Source organism: Chiloscyllium plagiosum, chromosome 3 (genome assembly GCF_004010195.1).
Source record: "Chiloscyllium plagiosum isolate BGI_BamShark_2017 chromosome 3, ASM401019v2, whole genome shotgun sequence".
NCBI lineage: Eukaryota > Metazoa > Chordata > Chondrichthyes > Orectolobiformes > Hemiscylliidae > Chiloscyllium > Chiloscyllium plagiosum.
In genome coordinates, this window is record NC_057712.1 from 36,514,175 (window position 1) to 36,527,864 (window position 13,690).

At 39.8% G+C, this 13,690-nt stretch overlaps 1 protein-coding gene across 2 annotated transcripts in view; it reads right to left on the reverse strand.

Moving 5' to 3' along the window:
* Window positions 1-13,690, reverse strand: part of lyst (lysosomal trafficking regulator) — a 357,679-nt gene that overhangs the window by 11,856 nt on the left and 332,133 nt on the right. For both annotated transcript variants that reach the window (XM_043680023.1, XM_043680014.1), the window contains 7 exons: window positions 11,221-11,451; window positions 10,521-10,710; window positions 9,849-9,985; window positions 8,410-8,508; window positions 3,747-3,886; window positions 2,075-2,172; window positions 1,407-1,563 (listed from right to left, as the gene is read on the reverse strand). In XM_043680023.1, coding sequence (XP_043535958.1) covers window positions 1,407-1,563; window positions 2,075-2,172; window positions 3,747-3,886; window positions 8,410-8,508; window positions 9,849-9,985; window positions 10,521-10,710; window positions 11,221-11,451 — 1,052 coding nt within the window. The remainder of the gene's footprint in view (window positions 1-1,406; window positions 1,564-2,074; window positions 2,173-3,746; window positions 3,887-8,409; window positions 8,509-9,848; window positions 9,986-10,520; window positions 10,711-11,220; window positions 11,452-13,690) is intronic.

Genomic DNA, 13,690 nt, shown 5'->3' on the forward strand with positions numbered 1-13,690 from the left:
ATCTTTGGACTGTGGGAGGAAACCGGAGCACCCGGAGGAAACCCACGAAGACATGGGGAGAACGTCAGTCAGTCGCCGGAGGCAGGAATTGAACCCGGGTCTCTGGCGCTGTGAGGCAGCAGTGCTAACCACTGTGCCACCGTGCCGCCCATAATGCTAGTGTCCTAGGGAGTGTTGCTGAACAAAGAGACCTTGGAGTGCAGGTTCATAGCTCCTTGAAATTTGAGTCGTAGGTAGATAGGATAGTGAAGGTGGTGTTTAGTACGCTTTCCTTTATTGGTCAGAGTATTGAGTACAGGAGTTGGGAGGTCATGTTGTGACTGTACAGGACATTGGTTAGGCCACTTTTGGAATATTGCGTATAATTCTGGTCTCCTTCCTATCGGAAAGGTGTCGTGAAATTTGAAAGGGTTCAGAAAAGTTGTGTTGTTGCCAGGGTTGGAGAATTTGAGCTATTGGGAGAGGTTGAATAGGCTAGGGCTGTTTTCCCTGGAGCGTCAGAGGCTGAGGGGTGACCTTATAGAGGTTTACAAAATTATGAAGGGCATGGATAAGGTAAATAGGCAAAGTCTTTTCCCTGGGGTTGGGGAGTCCAGAACTAGAGGGCATAGGTTTAGGGTGAGAGGGGAAAGATATAAAAGAGACCTAAGAGGCAACATTTTCACACAGAGGGTGGTACATGTATGGAATGAGCTGCCAGAGGAAGTGGTGGAGGCTGGTACAGTTGCAACATTTAAGAGGCATTTGAATAGGTATATGAAAAGGAAAGGTTTGGAGGGATATGGGCTGGGCGCTGGCAGGTGAGACTAGATTGGGTTGGGATATCTGGTCCGAATGGACGGTTTGGACCAAAGGGTCTGTTTCCATGCTGTACATCTCTATGACTCTATATTTTTGGGTGCTTTCATAGTTAAATACTTCTGCGTTCCACACATGGAGCAAAGACAAAATGTACTTTTCAGTTAGATCAACACTAGAACCTAGGAGAATACTTAATCAAAGTATGGAGATAATTAAAGCTCTATTTACAAAACAAACACACTATCCTTATTTTCATGAAGGGGTGGTAAATACTTGACGGTTAGAGATTTGATTATTCAAATATTACAGATGTGTTATAGAATATATGAATATATGGATAGATAAGGATTAGAAAGATATGGGCCAAGTGAAGAGAAATGGGGTTAGTGTAGATGGACATTTTGTTTGGCATGGACCAGTTTGGGCCAAAGTGCTAGACTCCGTGCTTTAGGACTCTTATAATATTCACTTAGAAGGAACAAGTTATACTTTCAGTTTTTATTAAACTAATTGTTTGTGCCTAAGCCTAGACATTCTACTTCAAGCTAGGAATTGATACACAAATATAGACAGCTATAGCTTAAATACAGAAGTATATTACTGACCTTACAACGCCATTTTCTAGCCCTCCAGCAATAACATTGACAGATACACCTTCAGGTTGATTGGAAAAAGCTACTGAGCAGATTATTTCTCGGCAATGTACATGGCCACTGAGATCTCCATTTACTGTCCATAGCCTCAGGTCACTACCACCACCAACTGGAGGAAAAAGAATGTACAATTGAATTATTTTTTAAGGTAACCCATGTTACAGAGGACAAACTGATGCGTTCACTGATATTAAAAGACTCAAAAGCTAAAGTGGATACTGGGAGAAAACAAAGAATTCAACAAAGGGGTGGTTAATAATTTTTCCTTTGGCTTTATTCTGTATTTTATTTCATATTTATTTAAGGAATCTTCTGTTCCTTTTTAACAGCCAGTTTCAGAGTAATGCTACCTTTGAACTATCCCAATGTGCCACTGTCACATCATCATTATAACATTGCCATTTTAAAAATGGCAATCATTCTTATAGTTTGAGATTTGTCACTAGAGAGAAGGGAAAGATGTCAGAATGGAGAATCACACCTACACAACCTATCGAACCTTCTACAACTGTCTAACATGAGCCAACGATAGCGTGGGAATATAGTTCACATTGCATTCTCTGTCAAAAATAACAAGTATCCACAATCTCACCAGTTTAGAAGAATATGTTTCTGCTTACCGGAATCACAAACTGTTGCACTATCACCTGTTGTCTCACTCGCAGAAACTGCGGTCACTGGACTTTTATGTCCTGTTAGACTTTGAACATAGCACAACCTATAGGATAAAGAAAGCACAGACAGAAGTTCTCAACAGCTGTAAACCACTTTACAATTCACTATCTTCAAAAAAGTTATAAAAGTCGACATTGTTAAGTCTTGCATTAGAGTCACGATGAAGTATCCCTACCTGTTAGCCAACTTAACATGTTATAATACACTCATTGAATAATTTATAAGGATGTAAAAGCACAAATAACTTACAAAACTTTACAAAATGTTGTCACGAATGAAGAATGTTAGCTGTGAGGAAACACTTGATACGCTGGAGTGCTTTGCTTTCAAACAGGAGAGATTGAGGTGAAATTTGAACAAGGTTTGTAAAATTATAAGCAGTCTAGATAGGGAGGGCCTATTTTTAACAGCAGTGACAATAACCAAGATGCAAACACTTAAAGTAATTGGGAGAAGGATTAGAGGAGATTTTGTTTACTCAGAGGGGGTGAAAGTCTAGTACACTCTGTCTGAAAGGGGGTAGAGGTAAGAAGCCCTCAATGGATCTAAAATTATTTGGATAAGTACTGCATCTGAACTGTTGTAAATTACAAACAACAACTGTAAAGTGGGATTAGGCTAAATACATATTTTGTGACTATAATTTCTGGTGATACAGGATCTAGCGATCACTTTGGTCCTGGATCCCAATACATCAACCTTCAGTGAAAGAAGATTAAGCCACTGCTCCGAACCTAAGAAAAGCACAAGTCTTCATACATAGGAATCCCTGAGGAGAAAGTGAGGTCTGCAGATCAGAGCTGAAATGTGTTGCTGGAACAGCGCAGCAGGTCAGGCAGCATCCAGGGAACAGGAGAATCCACGTTTCAGAACCTGAAGAAGGGCTTATGCCCGAAATGTCGATTCTCCTGTTCCCTGGATGCTGCCTGACCTGCTGCGCTGTTCCAGCAACACATTTCAGCTACATAGGAATCCCATCTGCTGTGGTAAAGTCATTTCATAGAATGAAACATGTTACATCAGGAACCTCCTTTTGCCACAAATGCAACAATTCCTCTGCCTTGATGAAGCTGTAACCCAGCAATGTCCCCAGCGAAGATGGAATTTCAACATAGAATCACCCAGCAGAACTCTTCATTCTTTCTTCGCTTCCTATCTTATCTCTTATCATTTGTAAACTAGGAGATGACTATGACAATCTCTCCTCCCAGTGAATCTTTCCTCTTCCCAAACTTCACCCCTCCCTTTCCTCCTCCTCCACCTCCTCTCCCCTTTCCCTCCTGTGCACAAGCACTGATTTGTCATTCACTGAGACAGAAATAGGCCACTGAGACGTCATTGAATCTGCACCCGTTCATGGCTGATAGAATACTTCAATTCCCTTTACCCAAAATATTCCTATAAGCCTTTATGTCATTAATGATGAAACATTTATCAAACTCTACTTTAAATATACTCAAAAACTGAGATTCACAACTTCTGGGCTAGAAAATGTTAAAGATTCACCACGACCAGAGTAAAAGATTTTCTTCATTCTCTCTTTCACTTGTTGTTACAGAAGTTTCTACATCAAATACTTAAACAGGTGGTCGAGCAGTTTAAAGGATGTATTCATACCTGTTCAAATCCCATATAATGCAGGTCCCATCCTTGCTGACACTGATTAGAATACTGTACGGTTTGCAGACACACAGACTGGTTACTTCATCAGTGTGCCCGAATAAGTGGACTTTTGTTTCCACTTCAATTTCTGAAGACTAAAGAATGGAAACAAAATGAGTTATCAGTGCATTATCTCACACTTAAATATATACTTTCCTGCACTTCTGTTAATCACGACACAGCAAACACAATACAGAAAAGAAACACATGGGAGAAATCTTTCACATCATATTACATAGCCTCTAGGCATCTCATAAGGCATTACAGTCAATGACATACTTAAGAAACACAATCACTCTTTTAATATAGGAAATGCACAGACAGTTTCAATAGTTCAAACTGCCTACCAGATAATCACTCTCTCTGTTTTCATTTGAGGGATAAATTAGCCAAAACACCTGGAAAGCTCCCCATTCTTCTTTGAATATTACGATGGGATCTTAAAGACCCAAAAAGGGCTCTTGATTTATTGTCAGACCTGAAAGACAGCATCTCTGACAGTGCAGCATTTCCTCTGTACTGCAGTGATAGTGTCACCTAGAATACATGAAGTTTTGGAGCATGGCTGGAACACACAATTCTCTGATCCAATACCAGCTTGTATTTATGCAGGACCTTTACAGTAATAAATTGTTTCAAACTGATTTACGTAAGTGTTGTAATAACAAGATACAACAAGCCATAGAAGAGATTTAAGGGCAGATGAACAGAAATTAAGTCTTAAGGACTGAGGTGGAACTGGAGATATGCAGGAAGACATTCCTGAGCTTGGGGACCTGAGCAACTGAAGATGCAGTCACCAATGATGGAGCAATTTAAATTGAGAATGCTCAACAGCCCTGGTTTAGAGAGGTGCAGATATTGTGGGAAGGATGTCAGGCTGGAAACAATTACAGAAATTTCTCAATGGCCAACCACTTGCTATTTAAAAATCATGGATGAGCATTTCAAAATTTCAAAAGGGAGATAGGGTTAGTTAGTGAACACATGGAGAGAAAAGGATTTAGTCTGAGTTAAGGCATGAGTTGCAGAGTTTTTGGATTACTTCAGTTGAGAGACTCCCACCTCGTAGCCAATCTCGGATTTCATTGAAATCAGCAGGTCTGGCAGTAACAAAGGCATGGATAAGAGTTTCAGCAGCAGTTGAACTGAGGCAGATGTAAAGTCAGGTGATGTGTTGGACATGGAAATGATGGTAATAGTGTGGACTTGGTGGGGCGAAGGGGCTGTTTCCATAGTGTAGGGCTTCTATGATATGTAGCAGAGGTGTGCTTGAAAGCTTATCTCATGGTAAAATATGACACCAAATTGTGAACAGTCTGATTCAGCTCCAATCACTTGTCAGGGAAAGGGAACAGAGTTTGTGGTGGGGTCAGAGACAAAGGTTTTGGTCATTCCAATAGTTAATTTAAGGAAATTTCTATTTATTCAGTACTGCATAAGCTGTATGACAATATTAGGGGCAGTAGAGGTCAAGAAAGTAGCATTAAGGCAGATTTGGTATTGTCAGAGTATAATGTGGAACTGATAACATATTTTCAAAAATGTTATCAAGGGGCAGGACATGGATGGAAGCAGATGATGATATGCCAGAGCTAACCTTGCAGGAGCAAGAGGAGAACTACTGTGGGAGGCAAGGAGGCAATTATAGGGTCTTTGATTCAAATTTTTAATTCCTCTCTGGCCATAAGGGACACGTCAGAGGACTTGAAAACAGCTAATATGATTCCACCTTTCAAGAAGGGTAGTAGGGATAAACCAGGAAATTAAGACTAGTGAGTACATATCAGTCATAGGGAAATTACTGGAGAGGCACGGTGGCACAATGGTGAGCACTGCTGCCTCACAGCACCAGGGTGCCAGGTTTGATTCCAGCCTTGGGCGACTGTGTGGAGTTTGCTCATTCTCCCAGTGTCTGCCCGGAGTTTCCTCCGGGTACTCTGGTTTCCTCCCACATTCCAAAGATGTGCAGGTCAGGTGAATTTGCCATGCTAAATTGTCCATAGTTGTTAGATGCATAAGTCAGAGGGGGGTGGGTTACTCTTTGGAGGGTTGGCGTGGATTTGTTGGGCCGAAGGGCCTATTTTCACACTGTAGGGAATCTAATCTAATCTAATAAAAAAAACTATCTCCAATTGCAGAGGCAAGATTTGATTAGGGATAGTCGGCATGGTTTTGTCAAAGGGAGGTCATGCCGAACAAATTTGATTGAATTTTTTGAGAAGGTATATGAGGGTAGTACTGTTGATGTAGTTAATTTGGATTTCAGCAAGGTGTTTGACAAGGCTCCACATGGGAGACTGATAAGGTAAAAAGCACTTTAGGGATCCAAAATTGGCTTAGTAGTTGGAGATAGGCTGGTATTGAAGGCTGTTTGTTTGACTGGAGGCCAGTATCCAGTGACACAGAGATCAATAGATATCTGAGAATGTGTGCGCATGCATGTGCCCATGTGTGTTTGGTGGACCAGGGACTGTAAGTGCATTTGCAGATGATACAAAGACTGGCTGAGTTTTTAATACTAAGGAAGAAGGCCTTAGATTACAAGAAGAGATAAATGTGTCAGTCACATGGGCAGATGGAATTTAACCCTGAAAAGCATTAGTGACGCACTTTGGAAGAAGTGACAAGGGGGTCCTCAACGAATGGCAGGACACTAGGAAGCTCAAAAGGAACAGAGGGATCTTGGGTGCTTGTCCATGGATCCCTGAAGCTAGTGGACAGGTTAACAGGATGAGTAAGGCAGCATATGGAACACTTGCCTTTATCAGTCATGGCATAGATTATAATAGCAGGGAGCCAATGTTGGAGCTGGACAAGACTTGGGCCTAGGCCACAGATGGAGTACTGTGTGCAGTTCTAGTTGACTTTCTGTTGGAAGGATGTGATTGCACTCGAGGGAATGCAGAGGAAATTCACCAGGATGTTGCCTTCGATGGAGCTTTTTAGCTATGAAGGAAGGCTGGATCGGCTTGGATTGTTTACTTCAGAGTAGGGAAGGTGGATGGGAGACCTGATTGATGTGTATAAGACTATGAAGGGCATGGACAGGTGGTTAGGAAGAGCTATTCCTTTCAGTTGAAGGGTCAATAACAAGGGAGCAAAATTCTAAAGAAGGAAGGGTTGGAGGTTTAGAGGGATTTGAGGAAAAGCTTTTCACACAGAGCTTGGTGGGAATCTGGAATGCACTCTCTGGGAGGGCAGTAGGTGCAAGAATCCTCATAACCTTTAAAAAGTACATGGATCAACACTTGACGTATCATAACATTCAAGGCTATGGGCTGGAAAGTGGGATCAGTTGTAGATAATTTAGTGCAAATTCTACAACAGTGGAGAAGGGCTCATGTGGCACAGTTATAGCCTGCATCTGGGACTGCTGAATGTTATGCTGAATGAGGGTCTATCGGCCAGACAATTAGCGTTTTGAAAAGATAGAAACAGATTTTCAGGGACTGATGCAGAAGGTGGATGAAGTGGGATGCAGGTGGAGTGCTATATAAGAAACTGATTAGGGGTGACTTCACATGTGATTGATACAATGGAAACAACAAGGCTACACGAGATGGAAAAGCACAGCTGGTCAGGCAGCATCCGAGGAGCAGGAGAGTTGACGTGTCAAGCATAAGCTCATCAGGAATGTACATGAGATGGCAAGGCCAATAGGTTGACATGAATTGGGGTTTGAGAGTTCACATGGATTGAGAGATTCATGGAGTACTGGAGGATAATGATCAAGATGGGTTGAAATCACTTTGGATGAGAAAATTAGCATGGCACTCGAGTGTGAAAAAGAACCGATCTTTATATGAGAGGTGAAGGAGTGAAATAAAGCAGAATGTTCAAAGGAGGGCAATGTGCTGGAGGACTAATGGAACAGACCACAGTGAGATTTGGTGATAAGAGCCATGTCACTATTTCAGCAGTCTGGATGAGGAAAAATGGGAAAGACAAAGGGTGTTTTAGCTCGGAAGATGGTGTTATTACCCCTCAGCTAGGTTTTTTTTAAATCAAGTCCATGATGTTGATGTAATCATCCACATGAAACTCATAGATTGCAAGATTTTTGTTCATGAATGAATAACTTTCAAAAGCGAGATGGGGAGAAAAGCAGTGATAGTTGATCCACTGGCAAAGTCCAAAAGGTCTAGAGTAACTGGAATAAGTTGGGAAGGAGATAGGCTGAGTGGGAAAGTTAGGAAGAGAGTAGATTAGGGTAGTTAGATGGTTGCCTGTAAGCAAGTAGGTGGTGAGAGTTTAGATGGGCCCCTCAGAAGTTGCTTATGGAGGCAGACTCATCTAAGAGAGGATCAAGCCTTGTACAGTAACAGTGTAGGAAGGCTAAGGGGTATGGAAGGATTGTTTGGGATTCACAAGACTGAAGAGGGGAGAAATTAAAGAATGTTTTTAACCTCTTCAAAACCTAAGACTTAAGTAAACGTGATGGCAACACAACCATGCCTAATGGTATTCTGATTTTAATAAAATCCCAAAAGAAAGCAAAACTTTTTAGGTCAAATTTTCAAATAGCTGAATAACATTAAGTAGAACAGTAAGAAATCTCTCTAATAATTACAGGCATATAAAGTTAACACAGACACATAGTATTTTGTACACATACCATACTGCTGGTAAATCTGTTCGAGTATGCAATAACCACTCCAGATTTACTGCCAGTAAAGAGCTGACAACTGTCAGGCACCCATGCACAACTTGTAACCTGAAAAGGAGCCATCAAACAGACTACTTACAATCAGATTCAACAGGAGACTGTAATCCTAAGATATTTCTCTTAAAATATAACCTGATTATAAACTTTTGTAAAATAAAAGAGATTTACATCTATATGCCCATCTGTCTTTTGTTCAGCATGTTGTGAAATTATTAGATAGATTTACAATGACTGTGAAAAACCATGTAAGTAGAGTGGTTAGTTACTGCAGAGCTAACGTTTGGCATAATCAAGATACAACACAGGATGACAACACAAAGGGCTATTTGGCCTGTAAACCCTGTGTTGGCTACCTGAACATTCTATCCATTGGATCCCATGCTCTACTCTTTATCCATAAGCCCGCATTTTTTTTCTAACTATATGTGACTCTCTTTGAAATTATTGATTTGCTTTCATTACCCTTCTGAACAATGCTTTAGAGCAGAAAAATGGTTCTTTATCTTACCAAAGCTTCTTTTTATGAATTATGTTAAACCTGAGTTTTTCTGTTAAGCAACCTTTCTGCCAATGAAAACAGTTTCTTCCTCTTTATTCTATCATGATTAATTTGCAACTTCTACTAGCTCCCTCTTTTAACCTTTTCCGCTCCAAGGAGAATAACCCTTGGTCTAAGTTGTCCACATATTGAACTTGAATATTGCTGAAGAGAGAGACATGTTGCCGAAGGTTTTTGTATTGCACTCATTAAGACAAAAACAGGAGTGCTAAATTTCTGCCACAATTATTTAAAACTACAGGAGAAAAAGAGTACTGATTGGTTGGCAAGTTGACTCTAATTGGCTTTGGTGTTTCCATGTCAAAAGCAATAAAGTTCCTAATTTCCATGTAATTCAAGGCACACATAAAGCTATAACTTAGCCCTCATCTCTGGATAATTCTGGTAAATCCTCTCCAAGATCTGGACATCCTTCCTAAAGTGTGTTCCCTGAAAAGTATATGGCTGAGGTCTTAACCAGTGATTTATTAAGGTTTAGAATAATATTCTTAAGTATGTATGATGTTGCAAGGGAACAACCTGATGTTGGGCAAGATGATGATTCTGAAGATAGTGATATGGGTACATGAAGAGAAGTCATTGCTGTAAATACTTTCAGTGGACAGGTAAGAGGTAAGCAATTTGTACTAGTTTAAAAAAAAAGTTCTTCCCTATATAAACTTGGTATATGTTATCATTAAAGGTATCCATTTTCTGTTACACGTGTATTTTTTCCTTATTTTTAACCAAGGTTGATTAAAAAGCAGAAATGAGGAAAGAAGTTTCTGACTGAAAATAAATTTTAAAAACTAAGAAAATAAGGGCTTAATTTATGGAATATACTTCATACCTGGTGTAAGGGAGAGCACTGAATGAAGTTGATGGGGGGCTCACTTTGTTTGCTTTTCAGTCTTAGCATGTTATCATCATAACCCCAACTCAAAATGGCAGACCACTGGATATCTGTACTGTGCATACTCCGAACACCTAAAATTAAGGTGGAAATAAACAAGATATCAGGCCTGAGAAAGCACAACTATCAGGAAAAACCAAAGATAGAGGCCCATTTTCATATAAAAGAGTTTTTTGTAAGTGGGGAGGGGATAACCTGATAAAGGTATTTAATATTATGAAAGGAGTTTGATAGGCTACATACGGAGAGATGTACTTACAATGGCAAGGTGGGGGAAATCAAGATTAGGGATGGATGATCATTTCAAGAGTAGCTAGGAATATAACTGCAGTTTTAAAGTGGAACTCACTACCATATAGAGTAGTTGTTGCAAATAGCCAAATGCATTTAAAGGGATAGTAGATAAACACAAGAGCAAGAAAGGATAAGAACGGCATGGTGATACTGTTGGATGATGAAAAGGTTGGAGGCAGCTTGAGGTGGTGCATAAACCCAAGTCTAGACCACTTAGCGCCTTTGGTTGAATGACGTACTTTTCTGCTGATTATGAATTCCTGAAATAATTATGCAGAGTATGCAGAGAAGAAATGCTATAAATCCATTCTATACCTTGCTCCTTACTGTATATCATCATAAGGCAAAATTTCTTTGATAGACCACAAATGGCCCTGGTTGGCAATGCTAATAGCGATCCAAACTGTTCCCCATGGGGTTGACAGAAGCAAACTACAGGATCTGGTGCACTGGGAGATCCCACATACTCGCCCCATTTCAGTCCTTGAATCCATGGCAGGGGACTCTGAAACAAGAGGTCACACATTAGAATAAACAATGGATCAATTCCTGCAGATCTCAAAGCATTTTCACCCAAAACAGACTTTCATTTATGGTTAACAATGCTACGATATTAGTAATCACCAAACCTGAAAACTATATTGTTGACAATTAGCTGCTTAAATTTTGTCAGGGTTTTAAACAAAGGAAATTCTTCACCTTGAAGAGCAAAATATCTATGTATCAACTGATATTTGTTTGTTCACATTAAATAAAAGTATATGACCAACCTAAAAGAAACCTAGCAAAAGTGCAATTGAGAAAGCAAAAAAAATTCAGAAAATACTCAGGTTCACCAAAAATTAGAAGACAGGTTGCAATTTTTTTTGTTTAAAACAGATGAGCTGCACTTTCTAGTGAAAGTCAGAGTAGTTACTGATACATACAACATGTAAAACTGACAGGCAGGGAAAGACCAGCTTCTAAATTTGAAAACAGAAGCACCACTTAGAACAGAACAGACAAGACTTTATACCGGGTAGACAACTTCCTTGGCTTGCTCTCTGCTCTCTCTGAAAGCAAACTGCACGAGGAGACCCATAGCTGCTGGCAGCTCCCCCTCCATTGAGAGTCTTGGCCCATGTCTGCTGGGATGAATAGTTGTGAAGAGCTGCCGAGGGGTCTGCCCATAGGTCTTGATCATAGTCTCCAGGGCTCGTCTTTGAACTGGGTCTTCAACAGCCGATACATCCATACCAAAGTATGTCTATTATAAAATATGAATCAATTATAAAATCAATTAACATATTTATTTCTATATTTATTGGTCTTAAAATAAAGATCCGTTCCATGAAGAGCATGCCATTATGATGCAACTAAAGACAATGTACTTTATTATATACTTAACTGCTCCAATTTATTATGTTTTTGATAGATTGTGTATCAGTGCAATCTCATGTACAGCTGGCAGTATGGTCATCAGGAAGGCCCATCTCCAGCCACCAGCCACCAGTGAGGGTGCAGCATGATCTTAAGATATTGTTTAACACTGAGGTGTATTCAGGGTGTTATGGACCAGACCAGACTCCTTCAAAATATTTTGAGGAGGTAGCTTAGACCCTAACTTCCTCTTATTTTAAAGGCAAATGTAATGTGCTGTGTTCCAGAGACAATTTGATTAGCCAAACTACTTGATGTTAAACAAAACACCATTTATTTAAACATTATAGTTAAAAATACGACAAAACAGAAAATTTAGAATAACAACTCTATCGGAAAAATTAACTGAATAATAGATTCAGTAACTATTACTAATTAACTGTTCCATTGTGTTTCGTCAATGTGAATTGGCTTTAACACAATTGAAGAATTTAGACCATTATTTGTAAAACACAAACTTTCCTTACCTATATTGGCTACAAGCAATTCTGACCCCATTAGTTTAAATGGTGCTGCTATTATGCGATTTTCTTATAACATGAGATTGCACAAGAATGGAATTATTGTATTATATCAGAACTGACTGTAGTAACATCCCATAAACACACCTCTTGGCAAAAAGGCAAATTCAGAAAAATAGATTTGTCTCATAGGTATCCCAGCAGCACAGACAAACTATAGCTGTAACCGCGAGGGGGTTGGTAGAGAAGAGATAGGTTTGACTTCTTCAAAACTCCAGTAGCTTCTGCCCTGTTGGGACTCCAACAGCAACTGCCTAAACCTAGGCCTAAAAAATTTACAAAGAATATTAGAAATCCTGGTTTGAGGGGGATGGACACACCCATCCAGGCTGCTTCTATTGTTTCAACTTTTAAAAAAAAACTTAAGGCCTCCCAAGCTGTTTACTTATAGGTCTTCACTAGCCACCTTCACACCCCCTATCTTAAATCTGGTCTTTCAAAACAAGCAGGACAAAATAACCTCTTAAAGCCACAGCATCATCACAAGGGACAGCAGAGATCTCCAATCATTGTAATAGAAACTGGCCGGAAATGGAAACACCATTGACCCAAAACCATTGTGCCAAATTTTCACAGGCTTGTGGAGGCAGGTTAGGAAAAGATACTATGAGCAAATTTATAGAGCTTCAGATTGCCCACATGAAACATTTCTAACTCTGGACAATCTTGCTATAAGTAGGGCCAAATCAATACCATGTAATGTGTCATTTGGAGGAAAGGTGATGGCATCACTGGGATTTTTCTGATGTCAACCCAGTGCCCAAAGACTAACGTCTTTGCCACTTACCCCAGCACAGACTTGCTCAAACATGACGACCACAGTTGTGGCAACGAGGCAGTCTGTGGAGGGGTTTCTATCTACAGTTATGGCCAGACAGTGTGACGAGACTCATTTTTCTATTATAAAATATTTTGCAAAGCTGCATACAATACCTTTAGCCAGGTGCCTGGTCTTCCCATCTTCCTTGAACGGACATTGCTTCCAGAAGTGGCCTTTTAATTTGCTGATTACAGGAATGGAGTAATGGTGAAAGTCTCACCACGGTCAAATATCGGTAGCTGAGATGTGATTGACACTGGGATTGCAACCCAACTGAGACAATTCAATCCAATAACTTTCACTATCCACAGACTGTACCTGACATGCTGAATATTCACAGCATTTTCTGTTTGAATTTCAGTAAATCTATTTCCCTCTCTCCAACCAAAATTATCCTTAAAAGTCCCAGTTGCAACAGTTTTTCTCAGTAGTAATCACAGATCTATAGATATATTATCTTGATTAATCAATATAATCGTGGATTAACATTTGTCCAATTCACAAGTCATAATTGCCCATTATCAGTACAAATATCACATTAGTTACCAAGAAAACAACAATATGTTCAAGTAATAAATCGAAACAAGATAAATCACACCATCATCTCACACCATATTATTATACAACCATTCAAATCCAGAACGTCTGTTAGCTCTTTGAAAGAGCTACCCAGTTATTCCAATTCCTTGCTCCATAACATGCATGCAACAAATACAACAGTAATA